Consider the following 19,122-nt stretch of genomic DNA (forward strand, 5'->3'; position numbering starts at 1 on the left):
ATATAGAGAAATAAATGTTTTTGTGAAAATCGAGTTTACTTATTGTCTTATTTTCTCTTATTATAAGTCACTTTTCTTCATATATGTAGCACAAATACACGCTGAAGGATAATAGAAAGGTTCTTCAATCTTTTTATTGCGATCGTCAACCGTTAACCTTATAATCAAATGCTTCTGAACACATATCACTCGTTTGTTATCCGGAACTGCTTCAGATGTACAAGACGATTTTGGATTTCTAAAATTGGGAAATAAATTATTTTTATGTTATGATTTAATTTAAAAATTAAATTACAGATACGAATCACAGCTGTAAATTATAACCACACATATCTCATTTAACAGCTTTATTTTGCAGCTGTAAACACAGCTTGCTTGCATAACAGCTGTAATTAGCAGCTGCAAAATGAATCTACCTACATCTGCAACATTAATTAACAGCTGCAATTTAATGCCAACTAGTATAAAATCCATTAGAAGGCAAGACAGGATATGCTACATATCAGCTTAGAATACTTACACGCATTCTTCGATTGTAATGGATTGAACAACAGCAATTTTCCTCTTTTGATTATTAATATTATTAAGTTCTTTAGGCTGAATTGTCTTTCGACTTGAATGACACATTTCTTCCACTAGTACAAAGCCGTCATCTTCACTTGTATTTCTATTATTTACACTTACGTTGCCCACACTTAAAAATTATTATAAGGAAGAGATTAAAAAAAAAATTGAAATTTTTAATGACAAAATGTCTCACCTAATTTCACTAAATTCATCCAAGGCAGGATCATCACATTCGAATGGCTCATTTTTAGTCTCTTCATATTTTTTAGGCGGTGGCTTAAATCGATTTGGATCATTTGGCCAAACTATGTCACTTGTTGGTATGACTACATCAGATTCTTTGTACACAAAGTTACACTGAATGGCGTCTGCCTAAAAATTTAATCTTTTTTAATTCCTGCTTTTCTTTTTTGGGAATCTTAAATACATACAACTGTTATCACAGCAATTACTAATATAATTTGTATAAGCTTAGACATCCTTCTTCAAATTATAAAAATTAATAAGCACAAGCAACGACGTATTTAATAATTTTTGATCTTTTTCCTTCTCAGCGACACAATTTAACTTCTATTCCATTTGAAATCTGGTCGATGAATACTGAAATTAAAAGAGAAGCACATCAAGTAGTGATAAGAACTCAAATTCTTTAATATTTCAAGTCAGTAAGTACAGTAAAATACATGTAAACAAACATTAAACTTCATGGCATTTGCATTTTTGTATTGAAAAATTGAGAATAATTCTCATCAAAAAATTTCCTTATTCTCTTGAGAAAAATAAGGTCTTGTTGATCGTCAATGCTCCATTGAGTTGTATTTTCAATGAAACATGTCACAAGAAGAATCTGAGAGAGATGAAATGAGAAGAAATAAACAATTTTTTTTTATAATATTTCTCCAATCATGAATCGAATTGATAGTTCGCATACACGTGACAATGAAAAATTTGCGATTAAGTAGACAGAGTCAAAAATTCATAAACGTACTATAGAGACTCAGAGTTGCTAAATTAGTGATGAAATTCTCTGAATTTTTGCTTTTGTTTAAGTGACTTTGGATCATTAAGATGGTTGCATTTAACCTGATCAACAAAATCTTGGCTAAAAGTCAGCTGACTTAGACAAAAGTTGGTTTTTTGATCAAATCCTATTTAGTTCGAATTCTTAAGCTAGTGGGGCGCATCCTATTTTATAGTTGCAAAACAGGCTCCTGTGACAGGCAAAAACCGTACAAAATCTTGATAATTATGGTATGGTTTTTTCTTACAAACCAAGCTGTGACAGGTTTTGTCTCTATGTGCCGCCGCACATTATTGGAACACCAAAATCATTTGAAAATGTCATGAACCTCATACCGTGTGCGGTTTTGGTAGAGGTCTCTCACCAAGTGTGCAACAAAAAATAAAAAATGTCCACCACTTCCTTAAGCACTTTAACAAACTAAATATAGATTCTGTTTGTCTAGATCTTACTGTCAAGACATCCCAGGAACTACTCGATCAGAATCTCAATTTAGGACACACTTATAAAACTAGATACAAACCTTTAGAACAATCTAACTCTTACAAACTTTGATTTAAAACCAAAGGGATATTTTAAAATAAATTGTTTGTTACTCAAACATACAACCAGTTGTCAACACTGCCAATACTCGAATTGATAACAAACAATATATTTGAGTATATTTTAAAGATGTATAGGTCAGTCGAATGAGAACTCAAATGGACACAAATTATCATTTATTTGTCGTTGTGAGTATCTTCAGATGGTTTATTTAGGATAAATGTGTGCCAATAGATTCTTACCTTTCAACGTGTTCGAAGGGATTTAGAATCACGTTTTGTTAAGCAGTGAATTTAATCAATTTTAATTGAAATTCTGTCAAGAATCCTAATGATTCTAACAATTTTTCATGTACAATGATGCAAAAGAAGATTGGAATTCCCTTAATTTGTTACTAATAAAAGTAATTAAGCACCGCGTTGTGACACTTGCCTCGATTATATTTATAAGAAACTTGCTCTTCTCTATTCAAAGGAGAAATACATACTACTAGTCTATTCTGGTCAAAGATTATAAACTGAACGTCTAGTTGAATGTTCCATAAATGACATATCAGGGTTGTTGCACGAGTTATATGTGTAGAAAGTTTGACGAAGCAATAATGTGCAACTAATGGTGTCCACTAGAATTATGTCTTGGTTTAGACAAATCTAGCGAAGACAGTGACTACACTAACGCCTACAAGGGTATGTACTAGCCAGTAAGCTTATCATACTTGGAAATTGAACAGCTTAGTCTAAAAAATTTTGTGAAAGAAGTGGTCATTGAAAGAAATTTTTGAATAGACATCACACTTGGACGACTCTCATATATTTTCCTGATTCCTAACCTGGGTAATTATTATTGATCATTTGATTATAAGAAAAAATATTCCCGAGTTGCACAATGCGACGATCCGCATTTTTCACCTTAAAAATCCCGAGTGTACAACTATATGTTATAAGTAGTTAATGACAAAGTTATGTTCAGTGTACTAGTTCTTACGAGCTTTTATCCACTCGTGGGTGGGTCGAAATCCATCATCAATTTGCTAGCAGGAAAACCCCACATCTCTAAGTTCATATAGCGACGCATCGGTATCATACCGATCACGATATGCTATTCGGGAGACAACCTGCTTAGATGCACATTTTATAACGCTAATCTGACACAGTTTTCTCTTATTACAAATATGAAGCCATAAAACAACACTGAATTGAATGAATACTGGTTCGAAAGTGTTTTTATGAGCCTAACTGAATCTTCAATAGTGCGATAATTTGCCTCAGCTGTTGTCATACGTAAAAATAGACGGAACTAAGGAAACAATTCTTAAAAATAACACGAACTTTAAATTAAGAATTTTCCCAAGTTCATAGATCATTGAAGTTTTAAGAAGCAAATATGGATGGACTTGGACACAAAAGACGATATAGTCAAAAATGTGAAGATTTATTTTAAGACTTAACATTTATCAGCATCTTAATGTTGATAAAAATAGAAGATGACTGAAGATGATGTAAAGTAATTAACAATACTGAGTAAATATTATCATAAAATATTCTATGGAAAAGTAAACAACACAGCATCAAGTTTATATACATCTATAACATTTTATTAAAAGATTATTTAAATTAATTACTATTTCCTAAACAAAGAAGCACCTTTTCGTCGGTTTCGGCTTTCTTGTTTTCTTTTTCACAGTCACAAGTTCACAGACACAATGAGATGGATAATAAAAGAAGTCGTCGACAACTGCATTTGTCTCGCTAAGAGCTTTTAGTGTTATTTTAACAAACTTTTGTCGACAAATGTATTTTCTATCTCTTTGTGTTGGAACAACTCCATGATTGCATGGTTCTTTGGTATTCCTAACAGAAAAAAAAATGATAAACATACATTAACATCTGTCTGCTGTTGCTATAAAAGCTGATCAACAAGTTTAGAATGTGTTTATAATGATTTGCATATGAAATCTAAAGGTTAATAACACGAGATATTATTTAATTTACATAATCGATTTTTGGGAATTTTCATATATGATGTCAAGCAATTTAGGATCCTTCCCTAATAGACAGAGAGCATATTCTGAGTATGCTCACTTTTGTGAGCATGGTCTTTGTAGGTTAGAGCTTGTAAAGTTATTGTGAATTTTATGTAAGTGCAGGATAAAGGGATGTTATAATAACATCAATTCCTAATATGCGTCATTTGCGAACGAACTGATATTGACGTCATGGATGAAATTTTCGAGAATAATAAGTAAACCATTGACTGTACGGATATAGTCAATGGAAATTTGATTAATGTTCTTTGCAAAGCTTCGCATAATTTAAATGCAATTAAGCGAATATTCAACTCGGGATTAGATGCTCAAACAAGTTTGAGATCATCTCTAAGTGCTAATTTTTATTTATAAAACAGGTGATTATTTGATTGCGGCACTAAACAAACTGTTCTTCAAATGTGAACCAAATAATTCTAGTTTAAGCGGTAATTACTTGATTCATTGATTAGATATCAGTGTTGTCTTAACTGTGTTCCGCGTATGCTTTCTTGCTATGGGGATCGGGATCGGGAATTCTCGAGAATTTCAATCCCGGTCCCGAAAATCTTATCGAGACCGGGATTTTAAGAACACATAGTTCCGCGATATAAATGCCGTGAACCGTTTGACGCGGGTACGATTAAAGCTTATTACCAAAGTGTGCCATGAATCTCAAATACCTCCATGAACCATCCCAGATGTTGGCGTAGCCCTCAATTCAACCACAGACCTTGTCCTTGCCTTGTCCTTTTGAGGATATCAAACAATGTATGTGCAATCTTAATCTTCTTTGTGCAATACAATACAATTCTGATAAATTCTGTCGCTAGAGTGACCTACATTTGTACAATTGTTTACTAACGACATATAACTGCAAGGAAATTTGCCATAGCAACAAGTGTCTTTGATTATGCAACACCGGCACAGATATAAGCTAACATTTATCAAGACTATCATGTCCCCAAAAGAATAAAAAAAATCAGCTTGTGTACGATCTAATAATCTAATTTTTCTTCATCACAAACATTTCCAAAGTAATCTTGAAGTAAACAACATTAAACATTGAATGAAAATCAGAACAAGTCTGCCATTGAAAAGAAAACAAAGTAAGCACGTGAATGACTAACAAGGAAGTTTATCCCCGAAGCATATAAAAAGCAAAAAACCGAAAACGGAATCATACGGATTTCTTAGAAACTTCTCGGTAGTTTTTTCAAAATCTCAAATGTTCAGGACATTCCCCGCTTTCTCTGTTGGATTTAAAGAAGTGAATCAAGCAGTCAAGTAAAGTGAGATTCTCTGGAAATTACTGATAATGCTGTACTTCATGTACAAGATTAGAAAGTTTGTTATTTTCTAGAAAAATAGAGAATTATCAAATTACATTGGGGAAGTCAAGATTATTACTTTGAGGATGCGAATTCCATGAGTTGTTGACATCACATAAATTCATGGATTTTTTTACGCAAGCTGATTATTTTAGAAAAAATAACTCGTGTAATTAATTATTTTTCCTACATGAATCACATATTGATGACGGATGGGATTTATGAGAATTAAACAGAATACTTACAAACATTCCTCTATATGAATGCTTTGAACGAAACTTTCAGTATTAACGACTTTAATTAATTTATTATAAATATTATTGAGTGCTTTTGGCTGAATTGTTCTACGTCTAACTTCACATGAGGTCTCTATATCCTCGTACTCATGACTTTCTAGACTATCCTCTATCGGATGTTCTGTCGTGGTAGCTTTTGTCGTTGTTGTTGTTGTCGTCGTCGTCACAAGACGATGTGGATAATATGTATCATCTTCACAACTAAAACTATCATGGAATCGTGTTGTGTTAGTATGATTTTCAAGTTCGAGATCTAATCTTTCTAATTCCTCACCAGATGGATATGTTGGAAGGTATTCTATATATTGGAAATTACAGGAAATACTTGCAATGTCATTCTATGAGGGGAAGAATATGTTATTGGATATAAATTAATTGCTTTTTAGTTCCCCAGTGCACAAACAACTGGTGCTGAAAGCTTTTAAGAATTCTTTGCATACTTACGATAAGATTGGCTAAAATAATTGGAATAAAAATTCTAGAGTCCATTACTTAAGTCTAATTTCATCACTTTTTGGATTATTTTTTATTGGAACTAACTTTTATTCACTTCTGCTCCTTAAAATTACTTGTTTGGTACAATATCAGATGAAAACTGAGATAACAGATCTTTTAATATACATTATTTATACAATCGATTCCTATTTGATCAACAACGTAGTCTTATCAGCATGTGTACTGAAAAATTGTATATCCAAGCTTCAAAATTGAGAGAAAAATATCGAATAAGGCATTAAGGAACAGAAATTTTTGTTATTTTTCGCACATATCGTGTAAATGGATTCTTAAGTAGGCAAATAAAATGCAGGATTGACTTTTATCTTTTTAGATTCTGGCATTCGGGGATATAAAAGATTTAGCAACACGTGTCTCACGTTATGAGTAAGTGACGTAAATTTTTGTTCCTTATTGTGAATGAATCTACGTAAATTACGACATGCAAAATTCTCAATTATTCTTAATTGTCACTGCTTACTATATAGGATCATTTTGAATTCTACTTGCTACACAATAAGTTACTCAATATACCTGTTTTTGTACAACAATAAGTATTTCTCAATTAATTAAAAACAGTTGTTGCGTTGAAGGTTTCATTGAAATATTCGAGTGCTGACGGAACAAATTATAATTTAGTTTATCGATGCTCATTCTCAACTTATTCTACGACTTTGTGAATGAAAATCAGGATAATCAAGATTTAGGGAGTGTCAGGTCATTTAAAGATTTTTGCACAGTCATGAGCATTTTGCATAAATTGAGGATTTAAAGAATTTCTCACGTAGACCGAATTTTGGATTAGGAATAATCCAAGAATAATCATGGATTGGTGATAGTCAAGAGGGAAAATTTACTGATAGAATTATCAGTTAAATTAAACATAAAAATTTACGTCCTTGGTGGGAATATGAAGTTTAGCATCAAATAATATGATTATTTTTGAGGTTACGAAACATACAAAAGGATTTCATTTCTCCAGTTCTTTGATCATCCTTGATCAAGTCGTTTGAAAACAACGCGTGCACACAATTTATTACCCTTATTAGCGTATCCAAGGGGTTGTTTATTTTTGTTCTTAAATTCTCCAATTTGGCCAAAAATCTTAAATTTTAGAGTTTTTGAGACAAAACACCCCTGGATATGCCACCCTCCTGAATGGTATGCTTTAAATTTTCATGCTATAGAAAAACTATGAATCTTAATTAATCAATATCTTACCTGATCGGCACAATGCGGCGAATCGTCGTAAAAATGGATCAAAATCAGTACTTACGATGTCACCAGAGAACTTCGAGTCTTTCCATTAATACAGTGACTTAGCAGAGTCCTAAGAACACGATGAGTTCGGATCAACGATCATTGACTTCATCTTTTAAGTATCATGCCCTTCATTTTATTAGACATCTCCGGGAAATGATTTAAGAATTGTCTTTATATAATAATTCAGAAAAACCCCAAATCACTTAAGTAAATATTAAATTAACTGATTCGTCTGTACGGGGATTTACAATCAAAAAAGATGGAATTCAAGACGTCTTGAAACTTTCTTATGTTATCCTTTATGATTGAAATTTGATAATCCTTGGATTGTTGAAGACTTGTCAAATTTCATTCAAGTGTTGATGTTGCTTGCTAAGTGGTTGAACGATTGCAGCCTTGATTGTCATACTTGGAATGGAATGAATGGTTTGTTAATGGTTTTGAAATGCTTTCGACGATCAGGATCGAAGTGCGTCGTTAGTTTGGATCCTTTCGTGTTGTTATAGATTTGTCAACTTAGGAAGCGGAAAAATTCATTGCAGTAATTTGAGGGGTAAAGGCAAGGCACTGTCTAAGGCGATCATGCAGTTTCTAATTAATCCGGGGTCATATCCAAAATGAAGGTCTAAATTACCACTATTAAGCAATGAAATCTATGGTCAAGTTGCTTATCGACCTTGATAATCTGGATATTTGCAGGGAAATCCACACACTTCCACTTTAGTCAACATGAATCGCATTAGTAGCAATAAAAATAATTTACAACTTTTTTTTTCATTTTTTCAACTTCCTCTGTTGTAAAAAAATCTTATCGTAATATTGTTTTTTTATTATTAATGTGCTTAACATAAACTTAACGAGTGGTGATTAAATAATAATAAATTTAAATTAGTCTTAATTTAATTGTTTAAGAGATCCAATATCGGGTAATTTAGAGTACAAAAATACACATTCACAGTTGCTTGGAATTTCAAAGTCTTCATAAACACTCATCTTATCCTCCTTGTTCACAACTTTTAATTGAATTTTCATATACTTTTGTTTACACATTGTCTTTTTATATGGAAATATGTGGCTACACGGTTTACCGACATTCTCACACACATCAACTTCTATTAATTGTGAAAATCGTACATCATCTTCAACATCATATCCTCGTTCTCGTGCTAAATCATTTGGATTTATTTGTTTCTTATTTGATTGACATAGTTGCGTTGTCTCATAATCATCACTGCTACTGTCTTTATGTCCAAATTTAAATGATATCTCGGGACATTCTGATTTTTCCTCTTCCGATGAACTGAGATTGTTATTATCTGGTATTGTCGCAAGATTCACAGATTTCTAAACAATTAAGAAAAATTAATTAGAATTTTGATATGAAGCTATGATTTTTAATTAACTTACAATTAATACTGACAGCATGCTGTAGCATAAAAGTGTTGACAACATATTCGATTTATGCATTTATGTAATTTGATTAGAAATTTTTTTTAATTATTTTTTTGTATGTTTATCTTCCCTCTCAAAAAAAAAAAAATAAAAAGAATTGATGTGTTGTGCTCAAGTTATTTTGTTCGACTAACAGACTATCTCATGAGTAAAACTTACTTTAAACCTCTCAGAAATATAAAAAAAAAAGTTTTATATTAATATAAATAACACACAACAATATCTTTTATATTGTAGTCCGAACATTTTTACTCGGGTTTTTCCATTATTCACATGTATTTTTTGCTATACAAGTCAAGAGATTTGCCTTTTTTTCTCACAATCTGTGCAGTCTTAGACATACACGAGTTTTCATCAAAAAAAGCTTACTATAAAAATTTGCAAAATAAATAAATAAATTAACCCCTTCTAGAGTAGGAATTTTGTTTATGAATGAAATACGGAAAATTTAAATCAGTTCTACTCAGTTTAGTGACTTATATTTAAATCGACATTCACAACCTGATGGTACGTATACGCTTTCATCGACAATAGTTTGATTATTTTCATTTAAAACTTTAACTGTGTGTATTAGATATTTTTGTTTACATTTTGTCATAACGTTGATAGGAAAGTTTATGTCGAACATGCATGGCTGATCTGCATTACTGAAATGATAAAAAATAGAGAAAATGTCAACAGGTGTTTAGGAGCTGGATGAAGTTTTTATGATAATTAGTGCAGATGGTGATCTATATCGGTGTTGTTCAAACTGTGTGTCGCGGCATACTAATGTGCATGAATAGGCAAGGAGCATGCTTTTGAGTATGCTCACAGAATTAAGTATGTTCAATTATATTCATGAGTATGCTCAATTAGATCAGTATGGATTGTCTGATAGGGGTGGCGCCAAATTTTTTCCGAAATATCATGCAACCGTATGCGGTTTTGGCCGTGGCTTAGCATAAAGATGTGCCGTGACACAAAAAAGTTTAGACAACACTGATTTGTATGGATTTCTCCATGTGCGCTTTGTCATAACTCAAAATCGACTCAGATTTTGTATGAAAAATTCGAGTCAACTTCGAACTCTGGTTTGCGTATGATTACTCAAACTTTTAACAGGTAGTATATTGCCTACTAAAATCTCATAATTTTTTTTTTTAATTATAACAAAATGATTGAATTATTCATAAGAAATGTGTAACTAAGTAGATGAAGATTTCGGGATTTTCCTCCATCTTTCATCATATTTTCTCGAAAACATGTAACGCTTACGGAGGGAGGGAGAGGGGGCGAGAGGAGGTTACAATTTTGGGACGGAGTACAAATTTTAATTCATTATTTTCTTGCAAAACGTTGTCGATCTTTTGCGACATATCACTTGAAGATAACTTCTGACGATAGTTCACATTAGGGGTCGTCCACAAATGTCGTCGATCAAAAATCAGAAATTCATTTCACCATATTACAAAAACAAAGAATTAACATGTGTTTCACACCTTCATAATTTAACGACAGGCGCGTAGCCAGGGAGAGGAAGGGGCATTTAAGGGTACGGATCACATTCAAGAATTCCAAATTCGTTTAACTTAAAATTCGCCATTTAATAAAAATCGATTTGGTTCCCCTAATAAAATTTTCTGCCTATAATCTGCTTAACGACCCATCGAAATAGACATCACAATCAAATAACCATTAATGTAAATCACTCCAGAAAGATCCAGATTTGAATTTCATAAAAACGTTCAAAGATTACCGCCACGATCTTCATTATACAATCGGAACTTTTACTTTCCGTCACCATTTAAAGTCTAACTGAGTGAGTATAGAAGCGCAATTGTTATGCAGAAATGAGTTAAATAATAATTATATTGAATCAAAAAAAAAAAAAGAGAAAAGGAGGTACGAATGACACGATTTCTCATTAAATATGCGGTTTTCACCTCTCTCAATTTACCTGCATGTTTCTATCGTTACTTCTTGGTGCAACTTTCCATGATTGACAACAATAACCATTTTATTCTGTAAATTACGTAAAGTTTGAGGAAATATTCTCGATCTTGTCGATTCACAAAGCGGTTCCGTTTGATCATTTGCTTCCGATGAGTCATTTAACGGATTTACTTCTTTTGCCGACGATCCAAAACGTGATGAAACTAAAACTGAATGTATTGTCGGTTCAAAATGTTTATAGCCATCATCATCACCATCATCACATACAAAAGCTTTTGATCGTTGTGGTTTTGTTGATAATTTTAAAAGAACTTTTTTCTCTGCAGCTATTGAATTAATCAGCTTTTCGGGATAATTTGACATTTGTTCCTCATATGTAAAGTTACAGATTATTGCGTTCTTAAATAAAAATATGGAAAATTTATTATACGTCATAGGAAAAAGTAATAATCAAGCCTTACACAGGAAAATAGTGCTGATAAAAACAGCAAACTTAACAATAACGTTCTCATTCTACGAACATAATTTACTAAAAAGCACGTCTAACTACCGGTAATAAAAAATCACGAAAAAAAATACAATATATAATTATAAAGTTATTTTGCCTAGCTAGATGATAATCACAAAAACGATAACGACAAATATGATGTATTCATATCGACCGTATACTGACAACTGACAAAAACATCTGACTCAGTGGTCGATTTCCGAGAGTGAGAGGCAATAAAAGTAAAAAAATATAAAAAAGAAATCAAAGCTTTACTGTAAAAATTTTCATGTGTTGACTATTTTGTGAATGAACCAAAATATACATTTACATTACAAGTGGAAGAGCAAGAAAAACTTGATGAGAGTATGAGAAGTGTGCTCTTGTGACATACTGCATGTAATTGGACGGATCTTCTCGATAGATGAAATATCTTAGTTGATGTATAACATTTGGTAACGTTCAATAGGAATGGATTGCTTGGATGTCATTCATGTATTGAAAACAGTTACGTAGCTGTGTCATAGTGACAATGTTGTGCCGCTCGTGGTCTACAGTAAGATATTTGCTGTAACATAGAATTAAGGCGATACACAAAAGAAGGATAAAGGCAGTGGTGGACAACCTGTGTTTCGCCGAAATTTACGGGAAATGCCATGAACCGCACTCGCGTTCGGTCTAACCTTACCACCAAGGTGTGTCGCGACACAAAAAATGTTGCTCGCCACTGAATTTTGTGGTCAAACAAACAAATCTGGCTGTCTGTTTAAAGTGGATTTAACTAAAAGTTCATTCAGTTTTCACTCATCATTCATTCATTGAAAAGGAAGGAATGATTAAGGCTGTTTAAGCTAAAAATAATATAGCAAATTTATTTTAAGGTTAAATTATTTTTAATCCTAGGATTTAATTAAAACAAATAAGAATTAAAATTTGAACCTAGTAGGTATTTGTTTAAATCAAAATACGGTCTTATAAATCAGACGTCGAAATCGACTTTCCCTTACATACTAAGAGTTAGGTGCTTACAAAAGCGAGTATACTCAGAGTATGCTCTTTGTAGATTAGGGTTTAGTAAGAGTTAGTTCCAGATCGTTAAAAACTGATTAAAATTTGTATGGATTTTTTTTCTGCTGACAATTGTGAAGTATAACATTTCATACACATTTCAATCGGTTCTTCGCGAAATATAGCGAACTCAAGTCGGCTTCGACCTCTGATATAAATTTATTTAAACTTACCCGAATAGCACAGCGTTGCCGTCACGTTGACGCTACGTCGAAAAAAGTGCGGCGCGACGTGCAAATGACGTAGCGGCGCCGTGACGTCTACCTAAAGACGGATTTCGTCTTTTTTGCCGCCATGTGCTATTCGGGTTAAAATCCCATCTTATCTCTAAATTGTTAATACAATCCAGGTCATCCGCAATGATTCACAAAACTTCCACCTCAATATTGTTACACATATCACAGTCTCCGATGTGTTGGGAGAATCTCCCGCTCTCTTTCATCTTATCATTGATAACTTTTGTTAATGTCCATATGGATTTTTTGCTATGTGTCATCATCTGATTGCGTCAATTTATTACCATTGGTGATATTGCGTCAAGGACGTTCGAGTAATGATTTACGCACGCCTTGTAGGAAACTTTTCTTTGTCATTACGCAATCACACGAGGATGGGACTTTAAAATTGTTCATCACTAAGCTACTGTTTTGATCATTGAGTGCCCATAAATTAATTTCCATGTAATTTTGACGGCAAAATGATTCTACAGTGTTTGGATAAATGTCCCAAGTGCATGGAAAATTTTGACTGATACATTCCTCCATTCTCATAAATTGAGTAAAGTTTCCATGATTTACGATCACTTTTTGTCTATTTTGAATATCATCTAATAATCTTGGTCTTATAAATTTTATTCTGGATGCACACAGCTTCGTCTCAATCAGGAACTCATTTGCATCTTGATCATTCCTTTTGTGTCTTATTTGTTCGTCAAACTTTTGCTCCGGAAATTTATACTTCCATAATTCTAACCGATTTAACGTTTCTAAAGGATAATCAGGATAATCTTCACATCCATAATTTTCACAAAATTTATCAGCTATAGCCGATGACAGAAGCACCACAAAAATTAATAACTTCATCCTCATTATGTTTGATCTGATCAGTCTGATTGATCTACTATGATTAAATTCAATGAATGCATCAGCGTGTTAGAAGTAATAAAGGAAGTGACCTTTATTGCATGTTTATTTGACATTGGAAAAATATTGCAGTTTGATAAGGCAGACTGAAAAATGAAAACAAAATTGACATTGAATAAAATATGGAATTAAATTCCTTCGAAGACTTTCTGGTGTTTGCTAAATCGTCACGTTGGGATAACGACTACGAGGCGGCAGAATACTTAGAAACGTTTATAAATTTATTGGGAAGTCATTTAAAATTTACTGGATCTAATTTTTATAATGGTGCAGTGATTTAGACTTATATATTCTCCTGGATCTTGCTTTGTACGTCTGATATCTTTCATGATTCGGAAATTGCATTGAAAATTTTAAAATGATACTTTCCGAGCTTTAAGCTTCCGTGCTAGATTCATTCCAAATTATAGAGGTTTTTATTGCAATCAGATTCCAACAAAAACAAACGAAGTTGATTTCGTATTTTTTGGTAAAAAATAAGTTAAATTAAGTTATTATGGCGTTCCGTGGTCAAAGAAATAAGAACTTTCGCGAAAAAAGAAGAATTGAGGATGATAGTGAACAGGCTAACTCAAATAATCCAGTAATTCAGAATTTTCTGATTTATCGTAAAGAATTAGACAATAAACATGACCGGCATGAAAAGTTGGTCAAACTAAGTCGTGATATTACAATTGAATCCAAAAGAATCATCTTCCTTCTACACAACATTGACGCAAGGTAACTTAATTACAATTTTCTAATCTTACTGGATCTAATACAAAAACACAATTTTATTTTTCAGAAAAAATAACAAAGAATCTGTACTTACAGAAGCAAAAGAGCGGCTGGATAAAGTTATAATTTCAAATTTTGCAGCAATTGCAAAAGAATTAGTAGGACATGAAATATTCCAGTACATGCGTGCTATTTCACCAGCACTTCAAGAGTTTATTGAGGCCTTGACATTCTACGAATTTCTTTCTGATAAGCAGTGCTCAGATTGGAACGTCATTCAAGAACGTTTCAAATACAAAGATGATGAATCAGAATCAGAAATATCTTTACATTTGGCACCTGCAGAATATATGCTTGGATTTGCTGACAATACAGGAGAAATAATGCGATATTGCATTAATTCTTTAGGATCAGGAGAAACTGACAACTGTTTTAAAGCCTGCAAATTTCTACAAGACATTTATGCTCATTTCCTCAGCATTGGATCTGTCCCAAATCATGGACGAGATTTTTCTCAAAAGATACAAACAATGAAGATGTCAACGCTCAAGGCTGAGCATGTTTGCCATCAATTAAAAGTACGTGGTACAGAAGGTGCTAAGTTTCCATCGTTGGACATTAAGTTGGACGTCCCTGACGATCTCGATGAAGGATTCTATTAAAATATATACTGTTTTAATTTGATGCAAATGTGAATTAAAGGATTTAAATCCTAAGGAATTTTATATGAATAAAGAAAAACTTTTTCATTTTCCAAATCTGTTGCACCACAACCTTTAGACCTACAGTTTATAGTGGGATTCAAAGCACTTGCAAGCTCTGCAAAGACACGAGTATGTCATAAGACCGTATGTACCCTAGTTACAATTCATGTGCACGAGATTTCGTAAAGAAAGTCATCCAGATACTAGAGTATATCCTTGTATACCTAACAGTTTAGACACATTATGTGCCATAGACCTCAAAACTGCACCCAACACAAGAATCGAACTTCATAACTGGAACGATGAAATGGAATAAGAGCTTCGAAAATTAGACGTGACCTCGGATTGGATCCAGGACTTTTGGATTCAAGGTTTACCTTAGCTTGGCTTAGAACTGATTACTGAGTTGCTCATAGGAGCATAATCTTTACCTGTTAGGAATGGATACAATAAGTAATTAAACAACATTTTCCTTCGTTTTTCCTTTCATCATTTTTTTATTTCAATGTCTAAATCATTCATAAGTTACAAACAAATAATGACTGATATTTTAATTAATTAATTATTTTATAATTTAAGATTTTTCATTTCTTCGAGATTAAAGATGGTGGAAAGAGATTAATTATTGAAAATTTCAGAACCTTACTCGATGCATTGACAAATTTTTTAATGTTACATGCCAATAAGTATTAAAAGAGATAAGCGTAGTTATTACTTGAAATTTGATAATTTTTTTTTGCCATCAAAAAGTATAATTAAGAAATATTTTAAATTTTTAATTCGTGATTATAAATTTATTTAACGATTTATGACAGAAAATAACATTTTCAATTCTTTTAAACTCCTTATTAGTGACTTAAGTGATATTGCCTAACAAAAGTTCTCATTAATAAAAGAATCCCGATCGGCACAAGTCTTTCATGGCAGCCACATATCATCCAAATAGCAATTTTTATGGCAATTAGCATGAAAATTGCTACTTGAACTCTTAATGTCTCCATAGTCACTTGGCTGTCATGAATAATTTGTGCCGATCGGAAAATACAGTCCAATTTCAAAAGGCTAACATACAGTAACAGTTTTAAGTAAATTAGAACTCAATGATTAATGCTAGGCATTTATTAGATTTATCATTAATTTGTCACTTCTGAAACTGAAGCATCTAACAAACAGACGAAACTAATCTTTACTATATTTTAAGCTTTAATGAGAAGATCTTGTTTAATTTAAATAAATTAGGTATGCTGATCGGCACAAGCTTTTCATGGCAGTCAGGTGGCAGCCACATTGCAACCTTACTGGCAGTTAGCATAAAAATTGCCACTTTGATGCCATGAATAGTTTGTGCGATCAGATATGATTTAAGCAGTCTTTACCACATTTATCATATCATGCTTTCCCAACTGCACACTGTGCTCGGTAGGCATCGGTATGTCGCCGTATTGCAAAACTGCCCTTATGGCACCGTGTTGACTGATTTCGCCCATTTCTTAGGACTTTCCACATTGTGCCTCATGGGGTTCTCTCTCTTTATCCATGTCAAATCTTCAACCACTTCTATTGCTTCTCTTATGATGCACATTTATTTTCATGTGTATCTTCGATGACAATACAATATTTAAGCTCTTTTGATTCATAAAAATGCTTTTAACACTTCAAGAGTTTATTGAGGCCTTGACATTCTACGAATTTCTGTCTGATAAGCAGTGCTCAGATTGGAACGTCATTCAAGAACGTTTCAAATACAAAGATGATGAATCAGAATCAGAAATATCTTTACATTTGGCACCTGCAGAATATATGCTTGGATTTGCTGACAATACAGGAGAAATAATGCGATATTGCATTAATTCTTTAGGATCCGGAGAAACTGACAACTGTTTCAAAGCCTGCAAATTTCTACAAGACATTTATGCTCATTTCCTTGGCATTGGATCTATCCCAAATCAAGATCGAAATTTTTCTCAAAAGATACAAACAATGAAGGCATCAACGCTCAAGGTTGAGCAAGTTTGCCACCAATTAATAGGCCGTAGTACAGAAGGTGCTAAGTTTCCATCGTTGGACATTAAGTGTGACTTCACCGGCGATATCGATGAAGGATTCTATTAAAATATATTGATTTAAATTGATGCAAATGCGAATTAAAGGATTTCAACCCTAATAATTTTAATATTAATAAAAAAAATACATTTTCATTTTCCAAATGACTAAAAAGGAGAAAATAACTTTTATTTTATGCTGTACCTAATGATTGATCCTAATTTTTAGATAATATTCTCAACATTTTATTACTATTTTTATAGGATAAAGAGACATTAAACTAAATTTATTTCTTTTTTGGCAAGGAGAAATTTCGTTCAAATCAAAAAATTGACACTGAAGACGTTGGCAAATGATAGCTATGCTAGGAACTGATGTTTTATTGTCCTTATTGATCAGATCTGATGTTTTAATCCAAGGATTTATTTTAATCTTAAGATTTAAGTTAATCCTAATCTGAGATTTAAGCAAGTCACAAATGAAGCTCATGCCTGTCTCGATTCTCTTCTCGTTCTCTTAAAGCTAGAAACGTAAATAGTACTCAATTAAAAGCCGCTGATCAGTTCCGCTCATCACGTTATCAATCAATCAATTGTTTTATTAAAGTCAAACGTAATAGACGTCAGTTCCCGTGTCAATTTAATTTGATTAAACATTATGGTAATGAACTAAGAGGATGTAAGATGGAATATCACGCAACAATTAACAATTAAGCATTCATCTAAATTTAAAAAAAAAAAGTCTCTAGAAATTGTCAAATAACGCAAATAGAAATGAAAACTTTTGAACTTCAACTTTACGTGCTGCTTGCAAGTTTCAAAATTAAATTAAATTTGGAGTTTGAAAAAAGTTTTTCCATTTTTGTGATCGATTAAGGGATTATTTATATCACAGACAATTTGCAAAAATTCTATATCATATTCTCATTCTTCTCTCATATCGTTTAATGCTTCATGCACAAAATATTTTTTTTATTTCTTTGACTTATAAAAGGCCACTACGCTGCTATAGAACTATTTCTTGAGGCTTTATGATAACCATATAATTTTTATCTTAATGTATATGATTTATTTTTTGTATTTTTTCTTGATATTGAAGCTTTCCATAATTTTTTTACATTTTATGTCAAAGCATCCAAAAACATTCTTTTTTAAGGTAAGAAAGCAGTCTAAAAATCTTCGATATTTTTTTTTTCATCCATTATGGATATATTTCTCATAATTTATGGCAAAAAAGTGCGGCAATTAATATTTTTGTATCTTGAGGATATATTAATTATAGTATGATTTCTGTCACTATTATTTATATTTTGTCCCTTGTAAAAATTTTGCTAGAAAACTGATCGAATTATTATTGTGAATATTGATATCAAAGCTGTAAAAATCTTGAAATCTAGTCGCAAAAATTCTTACAAGAGCATTCATGTCACAATTTTTCTTTCCTTTCTTTTAAAATGCAAAACGTTTGTTTCCAACTACTTAACAAAAATATTTCAAGGACATTATTCATTTCTTATTCAAAATTCCAAATATTTAACGGTTTATTGAAATTCAAAAGATCGGTTTTTGAAAATTCAAAATTTATTTGAATTTTTGAAAACCGTTAATTTTTTAAATTCCAAAAAATCGTTAATATTTAAAGTCAAAAAGTCATTTGTGATATGAAATTTTCAGTTCCTTGAATTATATCCTATAACTCTTAATTTTTCTTCATATTAGTTGCAATCACTTTGATATATTTTGTTTTTGTTTTATTTTGTTCACCCCTGAGTGACGTAATAAATTGACATCTTTCAATCCTTAAACATTACACAACAATAACATCATTATTATCCTTATTCATTCTTTTTCATTAACATCCATTTGTCTTTAAATAAATTAAAGTAGATTTGTGTGCCTTGATATCCTTACGATTTTTTTTTACAATACTATTGTCATCCATGCAACTCAGCTGATTGTTTTTAAAGTCTCGTCCTGATTGTTTGTAATTCTGTGGATTAATAAAAATTAAAAGTTGTGATTAATTAAGATGCTAA

The 19,122-nt window shown here is 32.1% G+C and overlaps 5 protein-coding genes across 7 annotated transcripts in view; 2 read left to right on the plus strand and 3 right to left on the minus strand.

The window, feature by feature from the left end:
- Positions 1-15: 15 nt before the first annotated feature.
- Positions 16-6,384, minus strand: LOC139091081 (uncharacterized). Of its 3 annotated transcripts, none has more exons than XR_011544485.1 (7): positions 6,226-6,384; positions 5,731-6,119; positions 3,753-3,981; positions 999-1,167; positions 761-939; positions 521-694; positions 16-238 (listed from the first exon to the last, which is right to left on the minus strand). XR_011544485.1 is itself a non-coding variant. In XM_070641020.1 (4 exons), the coding sequence occupies exons 1-4, from the start codon at positions 1,044-1,046 to the stop codon at positions 61-63; spliced, it is 579 nt and encodes a 192-aa protein (XP_070497121.1). In that variant the 5' UTR covers positions 1,047-1,222; the 3' UTR covers positions 16-60. The 3 variants fall into 3 exon arrangements, 1 of the variants encoding a protein (XP_070497121.1); XR_011544484.1 differs by having other exon boundaries at positions 3,713-3,981; XM_070641020.1 differs by lacking the exons at positions 3,753-3,981; positions 5,731-6,119; positions 6,226-6,384 and having other exon boundaries at positions 999-1,222.
- Positions 6,385-8,091: 1,707 nt separating this feature from the next.
- Positions 8,092-11,583, minus strand: LOC139090993 (protein spaetzle 5-like). Its single transcript, XM_070640912.1, has 4 exons — positions 11,388-11,583; positions 10,931-11,325; positions 8,947-9,638; positions 8,092-8,883 (listed from the first exon to the last, which is right to left on the minus strand). Exons 1-3 carry the CDS (start codon positions 11,436-11,438, stop codon positions 9,455-9,457), a joined length of 630 nt encoding a protein of 209 aa, XP_070497013.1. The 5' UTR covers positions 11,439-11,583; the 3' UTR covers positions 8,092-8,883; positions 8,947-9,454.
- Positions 11,584-13,997: 2,414 nt separating this feature from the next.
- Positions 13,998-15,098, plus strand: LOC139090927 (translin-associated protein X-like). Its single transcript, XM_070640816.1, has 2 exons — positions 13,998-14,343; positions 14,408-15,098. The coding sequence occupies exons 1-2, from the start codon at positions 14,120-14,122 to the stop codon at positions 15,000-15,002; spliced, it is 819 nt and encodes a 272-aa protein (XP_070496917.1). The 5' UTR covers positions 13,998-14,119; the 3' UTR covers positions 15,003-15,098.
- Positions 15,099-15,640: 542 nt separating this feature from the next.
- LOC139090928 (phospholipid-transporting ATPase VD) overlaps positions 15,641-19,122 on the minus strand; it is a 47,102-nt gene continuing 43,620 nt past the window's right edge. Inside the window, exon 12 of the mRNA XM_070640817.1 lies at positions 15,641-19,076. Coding sequence (XP_070496918.1) covers positions 19,034-19,076 — 43 coding nt within the window. The 3' untranslated portion in view covers positions 15,641-19,033. The remainder of the gene's footprint in view (positions 19,077-19,122) is intronic.
- Positions 16,686-17,156, plus strand: LOC139091113 (translin-associated protein X-like). Its single transcript, XM_070641056.1, has one exon. It carries the CDS (start codon positions 16,686-16,688, stop codon positions 17,154-17,156), a length of 471 nt encoding a protein of 156 aa, XP_070497157.1.

Source organism: Chironomus tepperi, unplaced genomic scaffold, assembly GCF_022539635.2.
Source record: "Chironomus tepperi strain 1889 unplaced genomic scaffold, CSIRO-AGI_Ctep_v1 contig_223, whole genome shotgun sequence".
Lineage (NCBI taxonomy): Eukaryota > Metazoa > Arthropoda > Insecta > Diptera > Chironomidae > Chironomus > Chironomus tepperi.

Bases quoted from the DNA above. Each gene is read 5' to 3' on its own strand.
- LOC139091081 (XM_070641020.1), bottom strand. From the start codon at position 1,046: ATGTCTAAGCTTATACAAATTATATTAGTAATTGCTGTGATAACAGTT. The intron at 940-998 runs GTATGTATTTAA...TTAAATTTTTAG, and splicing joins TAATTGCTGTGATAACAGTT to GCAGACGCCATTCAGTGTAA. The intron at 239-520 runs GTAAGTATTCTA...TCCCAATTTTAG, and splicing joins ATTACAATCGAAGAATGCGT to AAATCCAAAATCGTCTTGTA.
- LOC139090993 (XM_070640912.1), bottom strand. From the start codon at position 11,438: ATGAGAACGTTATTGTTAAGTTTGCTGTTTTTATCAGCACTATTTTCC. The intron at 11,326-11,387 runs GTAAGGCTTGAT...TTTTTATTTAAG, and splicing joins TATCAGCACTATTTTCCTGT to AACGCAATAATCTGTAACTT. The intron at 9,639-10,930 runs GTAAATTGAGAG...TTATCATTTCAG, and splicing joins GTAACGATAGAAACATGCAG to TAATGCAGATCAGCCATGCA.
- LOC139090927 (XM_070640816.1), top strand. From the start codon at position 14,120: ATGGCGTTCCGTGGTCAAAGAAATAAGAACTTTCGCGAAAAAAGAAGA. The intron at 14,344-14,407 runs GTAACTTAATTA...TTTATTTTTCAG, and splicing joins CTACACAACATTGACGCAAG to AAAAAATAACAAAGAATCTG.
- LOC139091113 (XM_070641056.1), top strand. From the start codon at position 16,686: ATGCTTTTAACACTTCAAGAGTTTATTGAGGCCTTGACATTCTACGAA.